Source organism: Strigops habroptila, chromosome Z (assembly GCF_004027225.2).
Source record: "Strigops habroptila isolate Jane chromosome Z, bStrHab1.2.pri, whole genome shotgun sequence".
Lineage (NCBI taxonomy): Eukaryota > Metazoa > Chordata > Aves > Psittaciformes > Psittacidae > Strigops > Strigops habroptila.
Window position 1 is genome coordinate 20,632,186 of NC_044302.2, and position 19,616 is coordinate 20,651,801.

Here is a 19,616-nt window from a genome sequence, read left to right on the forward strand (position 1 = left end):
CACTGCACGGCAGAGTCGTTGGAGGAGGCAGTCTTCCAGGAATGTGTGGGAAACTACCTGGGTGTTTTAGAGGGTGTCTTACTGCAGAAAGTCAGCAAACTTAGTGCCAAGTCTGTGCAGTAGTCTGCTCTGGTTTTGCAGCAATGTGTAGGGAATTTTACTATTCCAGATGTTAGCCACTTCCATGCTGAAGCTCTTCCTCCAGTTCTGAAGTTCAGCTGAGAGCACTTGTGCTAACTTGCTGAGCTGAAAATAGAGTTAGTGTTTGTTTCCTTAGACCAGACAAATCGTGTTGCACCCACCTCCTCCTTCCCTAAAAACAAGACACAATTAGTCTCGGCTTGGAGCAGCAGTTTTTATTTATGTAGCTGCGGAGCTCTCATCCGCCTACTGCTGCGGATGCCGTGTTCAGCAGGTTATCCTCATTTGGCTGCCCTTTAGGAAGGGGAAGGCTGCCTTCAGTGAAGGACGGTTCACCATAAAGCACAAGGGAAGATTATATGCTTTAAAAATATGTTTGCTTTCTAGTTTTGCATTGCAAGTATGGGTGGAACAACTCAGTTTTCTGAAGACCATCTTGTGCAGTAAAGAGTTGGTTACTCTAGGATTTACAACCATCATCGCTGAAATGGAGTAACGTTGCTTGTACTCTGAGAAGCAGCTTTGCAAGTTCAAATCGGCTTGATACACCTTAAATTACTTGCAAATGTGTGAATCTGTGGGAAACTACAGTGCTAGAGCTTGTGGCAGCAAGCCTGGGAGCTTAGTCAGAGCAAGACAGCCTTGCTCCCATGCGGTTGCTGCATGTCTCTGACAACTTAGTGGTTGCCTGCAAAATGCTAGGTTTGCAAGTGTTGGGCTCTAAAATGTAATCACAAATATGACTGATCAGGAATAAATCAGCTTTTTTGCCTATGTTTTTCTTTTTTTTTTATTTTTTATTTTTTAAGAGAAACAGTGCATTTAGCACAGGAAGGTGTATGCAGCACAGTGAACCCTTCAGCCAAAGTCCTGAGGTATTAATCTATAATTCACTCCTATTTCCCATCCAGTTTGCCTGAATAATTGGCAGGCACTCTGCACAGTGGGAATTTTTTATTTATGAAAAACTACTCTTATGAGAGTCAGCCAAGCTGTTCTGTCAGTCTGGAAGCCTCACTTCCTCGGAGGTTTCTGACCTTTTTGACTTCTTGTGGTAAGAGCTGCTCTCAGGACTTCAGACTGATAATCTTACTGGTCCTGTAGACAATCACAGAGTGGTTTGGATTGAAAGGAGCCTTAAAGCTCATCCAGTTCCAACCCCCTGCCAGGGGCAGGGACACCTTCCACTAGACCAGGTTGCTCCAAGCCCTGTCCAAGCTGGCCTTGAACACTGCCAGGGATGGGGCAGCCACAGCTTCTCTGGGCACCCTGTGCCAGCGCCTCAGCACCCTCACAGGGAAGAGCTTTCTCCTAATGTCTAATCTAAATCTACCCTTGTAGAGAAGAGAATATAGAGATTTTTTGCTAGCTTCTGGCCTGCTTTCAGGTTGAGCTGGGCCCAGGGATTGGTTTGAGGGAGCAGGTCCATGATAGCTCAGGTTGGCCTAAGTTTATCTTACATTTATCCTGTGTCATCCAGCCCCCCAGCAGCACTGACCCTGGAGACTTGCGAGTGGCTTCAGCTCAGTGGAAAGCAGGAAGCGAGGAGCAAACACCTTAAAGAAGTTCTTAAGGAGAAGCAAAGAGGGTGGATTGGGGTTTTGGGGGGGTTTCCCTCTCCCCTGCCAACTGATGAATGTTATAATTCTGATCTGATCAGCAACTACTCATCTCTTTCCTGAGTTCTGATAGACTTTGTTGAAGTACACCTAAAAACTACCAAGAAACTTTAGCTTTGTAATACAGATGCAAGGCAAAGCTCTTTGTTGTTTTAGATGGATGTTTAATTGTACCTCCCCTCTCTTCCTTGTGGTAGTGAACCTTCTGTCTCTCCCCACTAAATGCAGGTTGCAATAAAATTCTGTGCTTCAACAGCATGAGAGCTGGGAAGAGGGTAGGCTTGGTTTAGTGGGGATTTTTTGCAGCACAGTTGCACCATCTTAGTTATGTGTAATACTTCATGAGTAGTTTATTTTGCAGTTAATTGCTTTAGGGTTTGTCTTGGAAAAAGGATGAGCTAAAACAGGAGAAGTTGATGATCTTAAAGGTCTTTTCCAACCTAAATGATTCTATGATTCTAAGTTTCTTGTGCAAAAATGGATGAAAATCATAGTTATTCCACAGTATCTTCTCTTCTTGACCTCACTGTTAAGGCTAGTTTGGTAATTTGCTAGATTATCAAAGTACCCTTAATCTGGTTGCCTCAGGTAATCTGGTATATGCTATGTTATAGTTAGAAATGTGAATCTGAATTTACTAAATTGAATTTTGCAGGCTTCAGGAAGCCTGGAAATGTTACTTTTGGAATGCCTGGCCTGTGATTAAATGAAAATTGTCTGAACATGGCAGTTCTTAATTTGCTCTAAGGCTTTTCTGTCCTTGCTTCTTGTTTTTGAGGGTGATGAGGATGGAAGTAATACATTGCTATGCCCTCTAGATTGTCTGGGCAAAGAGCAGTGAACCTCTTGTGTTGGTACCAAGCATAGCACTCCCCATGAGCCACACATTTCAGAATGCAGCTGATAAAAATGCACACAAAGGAAAGAAAAAAGATCTTTAAATGACCTTTAAAGGTCTCTTCCAACCCAGGCTATTCTGTGATTCCTTGATCTTGCTGCGTAAGTCATGTCTCTCCCTTATTGCACCGTCCAAGTTCAAACATAGTTTATAGCAACCTGTATGCAATAATTTTCCGTTTACTGAGGGGTTGGAAAACCCCTGTGGTAGTTGGTGTCTCTTAAGACACAGTATCCGTTACTGCTGTGCCAGGTATTCTTCATGCACTCTTACCAGGGATGCTCCTACCTCTCAGTGTTACTTAGAAATATCTGACATGCTTCTGGAGATCTGTTTAATGCATCTCATACCTCTGCAGTTTGTCTTTCCTTCAAAATTGTCATAGGACAATCCTATCTCCAGCGTTTTCTCTACTCTGTATTGTCTGGTAGTCCTAAAAGCACAAAAAAATGAGGTAGTAACCTGGTAGGTAAATTTTTACTTTCCGTTTGTATGGAAATTGGTAGGTTTTTTCACCTAGCAGAGTTAATTCTCACCCCAAGCAAGAACTCTTCTCAACTAGTTAAAGACATCACCAGAATAGGTGGGTTTGGTTGCAATGCTGACCTGTGCTTAAAGTATTCATCTCTCCCCTAGCTGGGGGAGTGCAACTTTTGGAGCAACATTTCTTTTTCTTATCATTCAGATAGAAATCTGCATGCAAGGAATTTAAACATTCGCACTGGGTGGAAGACTGCTTTCCTGAGGGTACTGCTGGCAGGTTTTCCCCTGAACATCCACAGAAGATGCCACTGCCTTTCTATGGCCCTGCAAACCACATCGTGTACCAGGGCCACTTGGATGAGAACAGATCAGGCTCTTGAAGCCCTCTTCTCAAGTGTTACTGCTGGGGAAAGTATGTTTATTCAGTTTATGGGTCAGAACAAAATAATCTCCCCCTATTACCAGGTTCTGCAGTGAGGACTGCCTGGGCTTAGTCATCCTGAAAACTAGGGATTGCCTGTTGGCCGTTTCTGTGCCTGTAGAGACCAGAGATTTGTAACTTCATGTTTTTTTCTTCACCATAACCAAGCTTCACATGGTAAGAAAACCTTGGTTTAGGGTGTAGCTTCAAGTAGATTTAGTAGTGTGTAACTATTGAGACCACTACCATTAACCAGAGGCTGGAATTAAGTATTTTCTGTCAAGTGTTGATCATTTGCCTACTAAATACTTAACCTCTGAGGTTCTCTCTTAGATATAATTGAAAATTCAAGGTGTAGTGCTCCCTGTACGCTTGCCCAAAGCCCTTCCAGCCTGCCCTGGCTGGTGCAGGTGCAGGTGCAGGTTTACTTCTATATTCCTGAGCTTTGTAACCAATTTTGCCATTTGTTGGAAAGCATCAGGAGGGAAGGATAATGAGCTGTTTCTAGAGCAGATGAATTGTTGATTAAATTGTTGTATTTTGACAAGTGATAATTGTCTGGTGGTGCTGGTGCTGTGCGGAGCAGTGTGCGGAGTGTTGGGACGGAGCTGTCTGCAGCAGTGGTGTAGCATGGCAGTAACTAGCTTTCTGCTTTTCTCCCCTCTCCCTCCCTTTTCCCCCCTCTTACTTTCTCTCTGCTGTTATTAGCAGGGAAGCTGTAGGTGTGCTCAGTCTTTTTAATTGCAGCTTGTCTTTATTCATAGCTTTTTAAGTAGGAGTTACGGAAACAGTAATTGGGCAGATGTCTGGCTCTCCTGCATACCAGGAAGACACCTTTTACTAAGAATGCTTTTGAGAAAGCTCTTCAAGCTTACTTTTAAAATCCAGCATCAGACATGTCTCTTTTAAAGTTGCTCATCTGTGCAGAACTAGTCAGCTATGATTTCTGTGTTTGGCTTGAGGGAAGCTGTTACTGATCTGGCTGCTTACCATGGTATCATTTTGAATCCTCCAAATTACCATTACAGTCAGAATTTTCAAGCAAAATGCTTGGCTTAACCAGCTCTATAGCTATTGAGCTAAACAGTTCAAGCTGAAAAACCTTAAAGCGTTTTGGAAGGGAGCTCTGAAAAATAGAGAATGCATTAAAAGCTAAGCTTCAGTGGCAGTGAAGACCCTAGTACTTGTGGAGTGCGTGCTGCAGCTCAGTGCCTCAGGCTTCTCTCAGGGAACAAGGTTAATTTAAACCCATCTCTAACCTCATGAGGAAGTGCAGAGCTTAAATAAGATGATATATGTGCAGTTTTCTTTGATTTAATCCTTTAATCAATGTGGTGAACTGGAGAAAGGTACTTGGTTTGATTCTGTCACAGGGCTTTTGTTTGCATGTTCTGAAGGCAAGCAGAATTTTATTTGGTAGTTTGTTTCTAATCCCATAGAAACCTTGTCTAATGGTGACTGTGAAGATTTATTCATGTTGATTTTTCTGTTGAAAAAAATCCAAGCCATTTTGTCCAGGGTTTGCTTTTCTTCCAGTTCTATAAAGAAAACATGATTCATCCAGGTGAAAAGTTCTGCAGCTGTGCTCAGTGCCACACTGGTCCTGTGCTTCTGAAGCAATTGTTCCCAAGCGAAAGAGTTTACGAAAAAAACCAAAAGGCATTTAAATTGGTTTGTGTTTTATATCTAGTCCCTTCAAATGACTTGTGGCTTGCATCTGCCTTTCCCCTGTATTCTGTACTGAGATTCCTGAATAGCCCAAGCGCGCCGTGTGCTGTGAATCAGGCCTGCCAGCGAGTCCATGACTCATTTCCTTATTGGTGCAGATGTGTCTAGTAAATGTTTCTGGATCACTCTTTTCATATGAAATGCAGCTCTCCTGTAAGAAATGAGCAGACAACAATCGCTTTCATTCAGTGTGTGCAAAAACTTGATCCTGAAGAAAAGCTCAAATGGCTTTTCTTGCTGAAGACCACATGGTTAGCTCATAGCAAAGGGTAAGTCTTGGAAGCTGCTGCCTGATGCTACTGTAGGGGGGATTGATTTGTTTATTTATTTTACCGTCTTTAAGCTTAAAAACAAGTTGCCATTTAAACTAACACAATTCTTTAGGTATATGCTCTAAGCATTTATTTAATCAAGTATGTCATGCTGTTTTCAGTAAGGCTTCTTTTGAATGCCATGTGCTACCTTTTGGTCAGGCTGGGTTCCTCAGTACAAGAAAGATGGGGAGCTACTGCAAAGGGTCCAGCGGAGGGCCATAAGGATGAAGAAGGATCTGAGCATCTCTTACGAGGAGAGTCTGTGGGAGCTGGGCATGGTTAGTCTAGAGAAGAGCAGATGGAGAGGGGATCTCATTGATGCATATAAATATCTCAAAAATGGGTACCAGCAGTATGGTGTCAGACTCTTCCCAGTGGTGCCTAGCACAGGATGAGGAGCAATAGCCATAAACTAAAACACAAAAAGTTTCACCTCAACATGAGGAAGAACTTTATGTTGAGGTCTCGTGACAGAGCACTGGCACAGGCTGCTCAGGGGGGTTGTGAAGTCTGCCTCTCTGGAGACATTCCAAACCCTCCTGGATGCCTCCCTGTATGACCTGCTCTAGGGGCCCTACCTTGGCAGGGGGGTTGGACTAGATGATCTCAAGAGGTCCCTTCCAACCCTAATGATTCTTTGATTCTGTATGTTGCTGAAGTATAGCAGAGATGAGGTAGTAAACTGAAATGAAGTGCGTTAGCCATGCTGCGTTGCATGAATCTCCAAGAAGAAAAGTGGCATTTCTGACTTGCTGCCAAGGTATGTGACTGAGTGCTGCACCTCGCAGCTCCGGCATGAGCCCCTGTGCCCGGCTGCCTTCTCTTGACAAAACATTTGTAACTTGGTTTAATGTTGTGCTGTGTAATCGGCCTGAATACAGAATGTGTAGTGATGATGTGAATTAGCTGGTTTCATCTTGTCTTTCTGGTCTTTTCCTTTTCCTTGTCGTGGCTCATACAACAGGAGAACCTGATGCTAGGGAAACCACTTTACCGTAGCAATTTGTGTGGCTCCCAGGCAAGTTGATTTAAGTAAGGAAGAAGCTTAGATTTGAATAATTTCAGTCTTGCTTGAACATTCTAGTAATATTTCTAGAGCTTTCTAGTCTGGTGATACTATTTTGCAGCTAATTTTAGCTTCTGTTGCTAAGCTTGGTATGCTTCTTGACTAAATTGATATGATGTGTAATTATTTAAATGCTTGCATCTTAACATTTCTATCTTTTTTTTAAATAGTGTTTAAAAATGGCAAGACATTATCTACTGAATTACTTTTCCATGCATCAACTGCTTTTGGATAGAAATGGAAACTTAATTAAAATGCAGAAGATGAATATTGTTAAAGTAGAACCTAAGTACTCAAATATTGGACCGGAACATCTGTTTTGCATGGATGTATTAATACATCCATGGAGTTAATACATCACTCCAACTTTTCTGGTCATTATGACCGTTGAGAATTGAGAACGAGTGGATTTTTTTTTTTTTTCTTTCTAATGATCACAAAAAATTATTCTTTTTTAGTTCCTATTCAATGCCTCGGCTTCAAGGTACTGAAGTGAATGCGCTTGTAATTGAGAACTGATTTTGTCCGTACGTGTGGAAAAGACACAAATGTGGTTCAGAGAAATACCACTTCAGGCTTTAATTACAGGCTAACACCAGTTGCATTTAACATTGTACAATCATAGAGTCATAGAATGGTTTGGGTTGCAAGGGATCTTAAAGCTTCCAACCCCCTGCCATGAGCAGGGTCACCTTGCACTAGACCAGATTGCTCCAAGCTCTGTCCAATCTAACTAGAGCTGTTTAATTGCGAGTGTAACAGGAGGGGTGCCCTACCCTGCCACCTCAAAGGAGGTTTTGAAACGTCCTATTGAGTGCCTTCTGATTGTTTCTCATAAAGGACATAAAATTGGTGGTAGGTTATCGTTAGCTGTTAGTTGGGGAGCACATTTCAAGACTGCCTTCTGAAGTGCAGGGTCGTGTGGGGAGCAGAGGTTATTGTGGGCATGTGTCTCCCTTATGGGCAGCCCTTCGCATATGGGAGGGACTCCAAATGGAAGCAGGGCATCTTGCTGTTTCTAGGACTCCCTAAAAATGGACTTTTTCTGCTGAGTTCAGTGGGTGATGATGAGAATCCAGAACAACAGATCTCATGGGGAAGGCTTGTAGAGGGCTGCAGAAGTCCCCTGGATCGCTGAGGCAATGTCCCAGTTCTTTGTCACAGTGATGCTGCTTGCAAGCTGCCATTGTAGGCTCTACTGGAGACCTTAATATGCGTTAACACTTTGTGCTTATTTGCACGTATTCCCGCTGTAAACAGAGGCAGTGCTGTTACTGAAGGGAATTTATAATAGCCTCTCTCTGTGACTTTTGCCTCTCCTGTGTAAGGGGATGTACTATTTTGAATAAGCAGAAAATTTGCAACAGTTTCTTCAGGAAAATAAGACAATGAATAACACAAGTCTAGGGTGTTTTTCTGACAGGCTGATTTTTTAGAGTCTTGCTTTTTCATAAGAGCAAATAGGAACAGGACAAGAGGGAATGGCTTTAACCTGCCAGAGGGGAGGTTGAGATGGGATCTTAGGCAGTAGTTCTTCCCTGTGAGGGTGCTGAGGCCCTGGCACAGGGTGCCCAGAGAAGCTGTGGCTGCCCCATCCCTGGCAGTGTTCAAGGCCAGCTTGGAGGGGGTTTGGAGCAACCTGGTCTAGTGGAAGGTGTCCTTGCCTGTGGCAGGGGGTTGGAACTGGATGAGCTTTAAGGTCCCTTCCAACCCAAACCAGTCTTCCAGGATTCTGTGATCTTAAAGTCCAGACTTCTGGCCCTAGTGCCAAATCAAAAGCATGCGTGCCTAACTCCTGTATTATGTTTGTCATAATGAACTTAGGTTGGAACGTGTCCTAACTGTTTTAATTGCTGTCACCCTAGCATCAGAGAGACTCAGGTTGCCATCAGACTTTCCTGGCAGCTGTGTGGGACCTACAGCTTTTCAGTGAGCTTGTGAGTGGTGTAGTGTTGAAAGAGAGGATGGATGCAGCTGAGGAAATGGTGGTGGCTGGGCAGAGTTGTTCAGCAGTTGTCATAGATTTGAATAGTCCTTTGATAAAATTGCCACATACAGGGGATGATAAAGTCAGTGACTGTGGTTAACACTGAAGCGTGGGAAGAACTGAAATGGTTTATTTTAACAGCAGGGAGTTGCCTGGCTCAGGGCTGTTGTTCTTCACCTGCCTTTTACTGCAGGGAAGAAACGAGTGATGTATTGGGGCCCTGTGGATCTGCCAAGAAAAACTCCAATGTTTTATTTGAAATCCAGCTGTTAGAAGTGGCTGAATGCTGCCTTTTGCTTCTGAGGGAGACTCCCCTGTCGCACTGCATGTCTTGGGAAAGCACTTGGACTGACGGCCAAGGTCCAGGAGAGTCTGTGCTTTCAGGAAGCCTCTTGCAGGGTAAAAGCTGGCATGTGGGGTCTTTTGGCACATCCTGCCCGTCCTTTGGCATTGCAAGGTAGCAGAAGAGATGCTGAGTGTCACATAGGAATTCAGGAAGACATAAGCCATATGGAAAGCTAAAATAGTCCTTTTCTTATAAGAGCAAGGGGCTAGTGCTGGGTGTTGCGCAAGAATGGTTGCAGGCCTATTTATCCACATGTAACATTCAGTTTGGAATGTTACACTTCTTGGAGGTATTGATGTTAAATGTAATGGTGCCTCCATTACTCTGAAATACTGGCAGCTCTGATAGGGACAAAATAAACCTGGAGTCACCTCTATCCCTAAACAATTGGGGCAGGTGGGGGAGAAGAGCAGGGCTCTCACCACTGTCCAGAAGGAAGGAGGTAAGAGTTCAGAAAAAAAAATGTTCTTCCTGTGGTTTGTGGTTAAGGCTGAAGCGGCTTCTTTGAGGTATTTGATTTTTATTGCCTCTAAATAGAATAGCTGGCAGGAGTTAAAAATAGCAGAGTCTGCTTCCCACCTGTTTGGATGCTTGTCTTATTTTGGTTCAGAGGCAGAATGTGTGAATGTAAATCATGGGGATTAAAGCTGCTCTGTTTGTGCCCCTGAACGATGCTGCTTGTGCCCTGCATGATGTGACATATGTGCCTTGCTGGAAGATCTTGGGGAAGGATCTTTGGAAGCACTGCATGGCTTTCAGTGTGGAAAATTGGAATCATGAGCCCACATGTTGAATAACAAAGACAAATATGAATATTGGCTGGTTGAGGCCTTGGCAGGGAAGCGTGGAAATGATTAGAGATACTCTCCAGCACATGAGCAATAGTAGTGTAATGGAGCTGCCTGCAAGCGGGGAATGTCGGACCTTGATTGCTTTGCTTTGGACCGTAACACTTCATTAAGCTGTGGGAGTGGGGAGACGAGTAAGCAGTGTTTGCTCTGAAACCTGTGCTCCTCATGTGCCTCGGGATGCAGAGCTTTAGGTACCAGCTTTCTTCTTAGCTTCTGTGCAAAGCTAATTTCAAAAGGATTTCTCTAGTTCCAGGCCGTGTGCATCCAAAACACTATTCTTCAAGGAGCAAAGCGTGGTTAGGTGCTTTGTTAACCACCACATTTTCCTCTTTGGAGACAGGGACTCTACCCTGCCACATACAACCAACTTTGTGGGAAACAAAAACTTGCTTGTGAACCCCTCATGGCTTTTTGGAAGCTTTCTGAAAAGTTAAGCTCAACCTGGGGTTCTACAGAGTATATGCTGTCAAAAGATGTGATGTCACTGTATTGAAAATAAGTGATGAACTTTGACTTACTAAGAGATGATGAACATACTTGATAAAAGGTTTTTCATTAGCTATAGCGCTGGGATGACTTCACTCATTTCTCCTCTGCATCCCCCAGCAGACGCCGTGCAGTACTGCTGAAAACCACACTGTTGATTTTGTCTCTGTACTGGAATACTCCTCAGTTATTCTGGGATATTTCTGGTTGGGATTAAGGCAAGGAGTCTTCCAGGAAGGTAGCTTGAGTGTTGGGTTGTCTGTGTAGCATGAATAGATGTATGGGCTGGCTGATGCTCCAGGTGGAGATGCCACTGTGCTCCCACAAGCAAGTAATCCGACTGGTGCTGGGGGCACTCCTCCAAAAGCTCATCTGTACTAGCCTGGCAGAAAACAGTGAACAGCTTTTCTGTGGATTTGTGGAGTCTGGGACATTGCCATAAGCTGGAGCCAGTGGCAGGGGCAAGGAGTACCATGGATTCCGTTCCACCTTGGTCAGTGGTATAATAAGTTGGTTAAGCAGTCTGCTGTGGTTTCACCCAGCTCTTTCTAGCAGCTCTCCTCCTTTTCATGCTTTCCTGTGACACTACCAGCATCCTTGTATGCCTTTTGGTCTCTTAAGTTTTTTGCCAGTGTTGTGAGAGAGCTTTCCAGGAGCAATTCCTGAAATCTTCTGGCTGGATCTGCAGCTTGGTGTCAGTGCTATGCTTAGTATCAGAGCTCTGTTGTGGAGGAGTGTTATGGGAAACATTAGATCTTATAGCAGTGCTGCCAAACTTCTGTAGCAAACACGTAATTCCAGGGTCCGTCTTGCTCCCTGACTCATCGTGACAGCCTGGAAGGCCTTCAAGAGGAGGAAGAGAGGGGAATGTGGGAAGAACAGACAGAAACATCTGGAGCAAATTTGCTTTGATCGTGCAGACTGTTAGAATATGCTCTGATACCATGGGTCAGAATTGAAATGAGAAAGGTCCCTGCTAAGAGGGCTTAAGGGCTTGAGAGTCCCCCATGCAGGGAGGCAAAAGCAGCAGGGAACAGAACAGCTTGTGTGAGAAGGGAGTTGGGCACGGAGCATCTGCCCAGCCTTGCAGCTTTGACCAGAAGCAGCCAGCTGTGAGGGTACAAGGAATAACCAGCAAAGATACTTTCCTTGTTAGGTGAATGGAAATGAGTGTCTTTGCTTTAATTGCACCATGATCTGTGGTCACTTTCAATGCATCAGAAGGAAACTTGAGTGTTTTATTTTATTGCCTGTGGTGTTTGTGCAGGGAGGGATCTCTGCTGTGGAGGAGAGGCATGCAGAGGACTTTGCTTAGTGTCAACTAAATGTGAGCCAAGCAAAACATGACAATTACTCAAATTCCATTTACTTCTTATCAAAACTACTCGGGCTTGCTGAACTTTCATAGTCATAGAATGGTTTGGGCTGGAAGGGACTTCAAAGCTCATCCAGTTTCAACCCCCTGCCACGGGCAGGGGCACCTTCCACTAGAGCAGGTTGCTCTAAGCCCTGTCCAAGCTGGCCTTGAACTTTCTTGGTGTTGAAGCAGACACCGAGCACTGGATCCTCAGCATATGAGTGGACAAGGCCACTTCATCCTTGGCCCCTTTTTCCCTGGCTGCTGGGCCAGAAGGACATGCACCATGTTGTGCTGGATTTCTTTTTGATCTGGCTTTCTGATACCTTTTCTCAGTGAGCATACTTGTCTTAATGGTCTCATACTCATGGAGGATATACAGTGTCAGCATAGGTGGCAGTTTGTGGGATCTAGAATTCAGTGAAAAACAGCTGCAGAATTCGATGATTTGGGGTGATTTGCTACTTGTGCTCCGTGTGTACAGTGTGCTGCTTGTCCTTCATACACAAGGTTCTGTGTTTGTTTTGGAGGCGGTTGTTAGGTGTTTGTGTATAACTTGTATTATTACATTTGCATAAACTAGGAGTGCCTAACTGATGTGGAAGGATTTATTTGGTCAAAGGATTTGCAGTGTTGCAGACTTCAGTGCTTTATTTGTATGTGGGGAAAATTTAATTATGTGAAATAAGCAAATTAGATGGAAGTTTGGAGCTTTAACTTTGCTGCATGATACATGCACAGTACCATGCTTCAAACTGGCTTTTTTCAAAGCTTGAATGATGAAGTGTAGAGGTCTTTTGCTGACATGACAACACTGGGTTTCGTTTTGGTACTTAAGAGTTCACTGGCATTAGAGAACCTTTCAAGCTCAGCTTAACGAGTTTAACTTCTATTGCTCTCTAAATGTGTAATCAAATTACAAAGTGCTCATCTGTTTTGAATTTAAATTATCACTGGTTTTAACTTCTTTTATCACACACAACTCTTCCAAGATTGCAGGATGTGTGAAAATGCTTTACTGTAGCCATATGCGTGCTGGCACAGAGCTCCAGGATGTTTCATTAGGTTTGAAGCACGGGTGGTGGTAATGTGTGGTTTTTCTTTTACAAAAGCTGTGTTGATTCTTGTCTAGACTACTGTATCTGCTCTTGTTTCGACAGATCCTTCTGCAGACTCATTTCTAGTGGTTGCTTGGGGAAGGGATCAGATTTGCAGGAGAGTGGCTCCCCCAGACCTCATCTGGATCACTACTTTGCATCTAGCCTGTGCTGTTTTCTGGTGTCATAAGCTAGCTTGATACCTGCAGTTTGAGTGAATCACCGAGTTCACTGTCCTGTGTTTGGTGAGAAGGGGTTGCTCTTATCTGTGGGAAGAACACAGCTAAGGAGTCAGTTTTCCCTTTATCAGTGTGATAGCCTCCTTGGTAGGACCTCTAGGTCAGCCGGCCTGTTCTGCTGTCTCACTGCAGATAGTGATAAATGTGTTTATTTAGGTCAGAGTGGAAAACTTCAACGCCATGGCTGGGAGCTGAGAGCTGCCTGTACTACATATCTGTGTGCACCATGTTCTGTAGTATAACATACATGTGACAGTGCAGTAACTGGGCAACACCCACAGCCTGGCTGGACTTCTGCCTACCCCCCTCTTTCAAAGGAAGTGGCTTTTATTAACATTCTTTCCTAAAAGACTTGTTTGATCTTTTTGCAGTCAGTTCCTGAATTTAGGGAGGGAACATCTACTGACTTTCTCTCATCCACAAGCCGATAGCGTTTTTATTTTGCTGGTTTGCTCCATGCTGTTTCTTGGTGGTTTTTGTTTGATGGGGTCCAAAGTCTGTCGTCTTCAATGCCTGAAGATTATCTAAAGTTAGTGTTTGAGATGTGCCTGGTCCTTACTTATCAACAAGTGCACTGCTACTCTTGTCCTAAAAAAACAGTGAAAGCATCTGCTGTTGTCCAGGTTTGCTCTAAGGAGGGGTTAAATTCTGGGAATAAATGCACTTGTGTGGCCAACTTCAGACTCTTCTGTTTGCATGATGTTTGCAAGGGAGCAGAGGAAAGAAAGGTCAAGCAGCTGCTGCTGATTAAAATAATCCCTGTAGAGGGTTCTCCTGAGACCTTGAGTTTCACAGAATCCCAGACTGTTTTGGGTTGAAGGGACCTTGAAGCTCATCCAGTTCCAACCCCCTGCCATGGGCAGGGACACCTTCCACTAGACCAGGGTGCTCCAAGCCTCATCCAACCTGACCTTGAACACTGCCAGGGATGGGGCAGCCACAGCTTCTCTGGGCACCCTGTGCCAGGGCCTCAGCACCCTCATCCACAATAGTGGATTAGGATTTTTACTTTGCTTTTCAAAATGCAGTGGTATGAATTATTTTGGGGAGTTGGATGAAATAAGACCAAATCAGGTCTGGTTTGTATACATAGCTGAAAGGGCTCTGACTCTAGCTACAGAGGTGACAATAATTGCACCCCAGGCAGGGTGCTCTTCGCTAGATGGTGATGCACAACACAGGTTCATGATATAGCTATGATTAGAGAAGTATTGCTGAGAAAACCAGAGTGATGATTGTCTGTTTCTGCCTCCTTGAGCCTGGGTAGTGGTGGTGGGTTGCTTGTTCGCTGTACAGTTTCGGCCTAGTTCTGTACCACTGCTGAAGCAGAGAGGTTTAGAAAGGGAGGGCTATCACAGTGTGCTTCCGCGAGTTGAGATCTGGTGGATGATAAAAGGCACTTTTAAACACAACAGCGTTGGTGACCTCATAGTCTGGTGGTGATACAACTTCATACAAACCTTTGAATTCCTTTGTGGAGTTCACAGCACTAATGCAGTACGATTGGTGTCTGTTGTATGTGGTTGAATGGAAGGAAATGTTTTTTCTGTTCAGGTTTCCTTATAGATGGTACTTGTTCTAAACTCTGCTTTTTCTGGGAGGTAGGAAGCACCGTTCATACTCTGGAATGTGAGTGTTGGTGCGTGAAAGAGTTTGAAGAGCTTTTTAGAGAGCTGCCAAGGGAGGCAGTAGATTCCCACTGAAGATGCTAAACAACAACAGCTTCTGTGAACTCAGAGGCACATGTACTTTCTGTAAAGTCTGTTTTTAATCCTTGGATTAGGGGATGTAAGAGGAGTCTTTCTCCCTCACTAGTCAGTTGAACGTCTTCCTTGCACTCAGCTTCCTCTCCTAAAATGACCAGCACATGGTGCTGGTCTGGGCTGCTCTTCTCCTTCCCCCTGCCCTGGGGGTCTCTGAGCATTCCTGTTCCTCAAGCTCTCCATGTGGGAATGACACAGTGCAGCTTTTCGTGCTCCTCAACTTCTCTTAGTGGTAATTTGAAACTTACCTTTTTTTTTCATGTGCTCGTACTACACAAGCATGTTGTTCTGAAACTGCTTGTGTTTGGAAGGTTTCTTGGGGGGACAGAGGCCCACAGGCTGCCTCCTTAGGAAGGCAGAAGTGGTGGAGGTTGCGCTGGGGAGATTTTTCTTTTCCTTCCTCAAACTCAGCCCTTCAGTTTATCAAGCACAAGATAAAAAGGATTATTTTTCTTCTTTTGCTTCACTTAAATTGGGCGAAGCAGGTCATCATTGCTTCTGAACCCAGCTCTTCTACACTTGTAAAGGTAAAAGGGAAGAAGGATCATAGCTTTTAGCTAGGAGGTGGCCATCTTGTGCCGCAGTGGAAGGATTATTGGCTAGATCTTGTGCTTTTGCGTATTTAAGTACTGAACTGTGAATGTATGCAGTACTGAATCTTAGTTAAGGTCCCATTTGACTTCCCTTATTCTTCTCAGAAGAATAAGGCTTGTTTTCTTGGAGCTGAGGTTTGCAGCAGAGCGTGGGGAAGGCTGGTATTTCAGTGCTGTGCATTTCCAGAAAAGCTTGTTTAAGCTTCCCAAGTCAGTGAGAACCAGTCTGTTATCTTCTTGAGCTTATCTTCCCAGGAAAACTGAGCTTTAATCTTTGGTTGATCTGAAGCAAAGGTTACTGAATTGGAGCATGGAGAAATAACCGAAGCAACCAAGAAGGGGTTTGGGCGAGTGCTCTCTGGCCCTGACAGATGCTTCTGCTTGCCCCATCTCTGGCAGTGTTCAAGGCCAGGTTGGATGAGGCTTTGAGCAACCTGGTCTAGTGAAGGTGTCCCTGCCCATGGCAGTGGGTTGGAACTGGCTGAGCTTTAAGGTCCCTTCCAACCCAAACTGTTCTAGGATTAGTAAGTCCTCTCCTCTAGAGGAGAATTGCAGTGCTGGCCTGTATATTTTTATAAAGGATCTATCCTTGACTAAAAAACTGAGGCAGCAACTTCAGTGGAGGGCATTCTGACTCAGCTTTTGCAGTGAGCTTAGTCTCAAACCTCTGTTGCTGAATGATTAGGATGGGTGCAGAATATTAAGGAAAAAACACTTTGTAAGTCATGACAGTGTTGGTCTTGGAGACTGCTTTAAAATAGTGTGATTTGGATGTCAGGGATTTTAATGTTCAATTGTGAGAATCAGGTCTGCAGGTGGAGAGTAACGAGCACGTATCTTCTAGGCTTTTTAAAAAAGTTGATGTCCTAATTTTCAAATTTCTGATTTCTTTGGGAGACACGGTTTTAGGTGGTGTTAGTCTGACCAAATAGCAATTAATTACTGTGATCCTTCAGGTACTGTTTTGGTTTTTATGTTCTAAGGGGAGAGGTAATTCCTGCCACTTCCTGCTATACCAAATGAAAGTGCTGTAGTTAATAATGGCTCTAATTAAGGACTTGGAAACATTTCCCATGCTCTTTTTTTCCCCATAAACTTGTGCTTGTGCTGTCCAAAGCAGCAGCGGTACAAGTGTTGGTGAAACACGTCGTGCAGTGGTAAATGCACTGAAAATCAGTTTGTGATGAAGGCTGCTTTCTTCCACCCCTGGTGAAATGCTTGTTCTCTTATGTCAAGTATCTGAGCTCCAACATGTTAGTGCCACCGACGTCTTTAAGCTCTGAGTGGTTTTGGTTGTGGCTCTTGGAGCATGCCTCGCATCTTAAATAGTGGTGGACGCAGAGATGTTGTGCATCAGAGTTGGTTTTCCTATGGGTATGATGGCCAGGAGATGATGTCCAGGTGATCTTGTCCTTCTTTTCCGCTGGTTTGTTCTGGAGGCGAGATCTGGAATTTGCACAATGAACTTCCTTCAAGGAGTTGTGCACAATCCATTGTGATTGCTGCTCAGGCTGGAAGGACTATATAGGATGGTTTGCAGCCAGAGTTCTTTCAAAGCAGCTCCCTGGGAGAATGTAAGGAATATTTTGGGACAACATACAAATATTGTATGTTAGCTGTTTCTCCTGGTGGAAGGAGTAAATCTCAGGGCTGCTTTGTACCAGCCCCTTTTGAACTAGAAGAAAAGGATGTTGCTTCTCAAATGGGGAATATGAACGCTTCAGTCTCAGGGAGGGAAGCAAGTCCTACCTTTGTCCTTCACTTGTATGCATAAAACTTTCTTTAAAACTCTGCTACCATATCTTTGCTTTCCCATAAGTGTTTTTTGCTGTCTTAGTTTGGACAATTAGGCTATGCACAGTGGGCTCATTGTGGTTTTGCAGTATCTATGTAAATGCTGCTACTCCCGTACCATTTATGTTCTGTAGAACTAAGACAGTGTTGTGTCTGAAGTACGTGTTATTTCAATCTTTTTGGTACTTGGATGTCATCACTCCTCTTACGCAGTTTTTAAAATTTCCTACCGCTTATGTCAGATTGTTTCTTACAGTGCAAACTGCTTGACAGTATGGTAGTTTCTGGAAGTTTACACTCTTATGTATGTTAAATGCATGACAGCAGCGGTGAACTGACTCTTTTTTTTTTCTTTTTCTCTTTTCAGTCAGATAATGAAATCTCTTCAGACTGCAATCACGTAAGTCTTGCTTTGGTTTATTCAGTCTCTAGTTATAACATTTGTACCTTTATATCCCTTCTCAACCAAAGGTATTTTGCATAGTTTGGTAATTTGTAAAAGGCGTTAATCAGAACACATTTGGGTTTCTGTACTGGCCCGTGAGGGAAGAACACAAGGTGATTTCTTTAACCAGGTATAGCCATTATGGTCTTACTGTAGAATTCAGAGTGGCACATAATTAAGAGCTTTTTATGCTGTACTTCTGTATCAGAGGAGGATAGCAGACTTCTTTCCTATTTTATAGTTGGGGGTGGTTCCTGTGAGTTGCTGGGAGCAATATGATGTACTCCTTTTGGGAAAGATGTGAGCAGTGCTGAATTTAAACTCTTCATGTCAGCTGTCGAAGCCTTCTGTATTACTTTCACAGCTGCTAAATTCTTAGGCTTGCTTGGAAAATGCTGTGGGGGGTGTGATATTTAGAGGCAGTTAGAACCACTTGGCTGGTCTTAGAACAGATTTCCTCTCAGCGCTGCGTTTAACAGTGAGCAAACTGTTAGCCAGTTTTCAGGCTGTTGAGCTGACACTTCAAATCCTGAGACTCTACAAACCCCACCCCCCCCAATAATCATCAGAGCTAAGGTTGGTATTAGGTTTCTGTTGACTTTTTTCATTCACATTCTGTTAGAATGCACCATGTGAAGCCCCTTAATTGTTTGGTTGGCCCTGGACACGAGAAAATTGCATGCCTCACTGATGGACCTGGTTTTGGATGCTGCAGAAGCTGTAGTTTAGTTTATAATTGGAAGATATAGTCCAGAAATGAAACCTGGCCATGCTGTACAACTAGTAATCGCTAACTGTGTTTATAAATTAACCTTTAGCGCTGTGCTGCCTGACTTCACTGGCAGCTGCAATTCCCTTATGTTGGATCAGGTCAAGGACACATCACATTTCTGTTTATCTTTTTCTTGAAAAAGAGAAAACTTCAATAATTAAAACCTATCTACCTGACATCTAAACATGCCAACAGAAATCATCTGAATGAAGGAGAAGCTGAGAATTCTAGAAATCAAAGTTGGATCTTTCTTCTGCTGGATTAAATGACAGCATCTCCACCACAAGGCAGGCGTCAGGCTGCTGTAGATTACAGAAGCCATTCCTAGATAGGAAGTGTGGGCAAAATCTCATTTTCCCAGGCAGAAATTGAAGGGGAGTGATCAAAAAGCTAGACCACAGAGGGACATGTCTCATGTCCAAATGTTTTCTTTGCCTCTCTGCAGTCTTTGATAGTAAAACTGCTGATCATCTTCTGGGAAGATGCTGCCTAGTGCTAAAAGCAGGATTTTTAAGCTGCAAGATTAACCTTCCTTCTGCCTGTGGGAAGGTTCCCCTGGAAAGTGTCTCATTTAAGACTCTCCAAAGTTTGGGATTACAAATACAGAGGTGTGTTCCTATGTTGTTGGACCTCATTCTTGTCCTTCCGATCCTGGCAGGGAGAGGTCTGCAGCATTCTTTGTGAGGACAGGTTCCCTGTTTATTCACTTTTATCTATTAAACCTGTATATTTATAACTTACTCCCTCTAAAATACCCTGGTTTCCCATCATCTCCCTTTTTAACTACTCGCACCTCCAAAACCATGATGAAAGGAGTCGAAGATGGTGCGGTTGTGCTGACTCAATTTTTAGTGCCCTGTGTGTGCTGCCACCCTCTTGGAGATGATGTAAAACTGCTTTCCTTACTTACAGGCATGTATTTGTGTTTTCCTAGTGTCTTGTGTACAGTTGAAACCTCAAAATAACTGTTTGCCCTAACTGTTTATCTTTTTGATAGTACTTTGATTCTGTCACAAAGGCAGAGTATTCAAACTGGATTTTTTAAAACTACTTAATCTTTGTGTTAATGAAAAAATGATCTTCCAACCCTAACCATTCTATGATTTCTATGATAAATGCCACTGAAGTTCCTAGGAAAAAAAAAAAACCCTAGGTGAGCTAATAGACTTCTCTCTGGCAACATCTCAGCTATTAGTTTGCTGAGGTTTTGCTACCT

The 19,616-nt window shown here is 43.6% G+C and overlaps 1 protein-coding gene across 1 annotated transcript in view; it reads left to right on the forward strand.

The window, feature by feature from the left end:
* GLG1 (golgi glycoprotein 1) overlaps positions 1-19,616 on the forward strand; it is an 86,229-nt gene that overhangs the window by 23,418 nt on the left and 43,195 nt on the right. Inside the window, exon 2 of the mRNA XM_030511887.1 lies at positions 17,551-17,583. Within this exon, the coding sequence (XP_030367747.1) occupies positions 17,551-17,583 (33 nt within the window). The remainder of the gene's footprint in view (positions 1-17,550; positions 17,584-19,616) is intronic.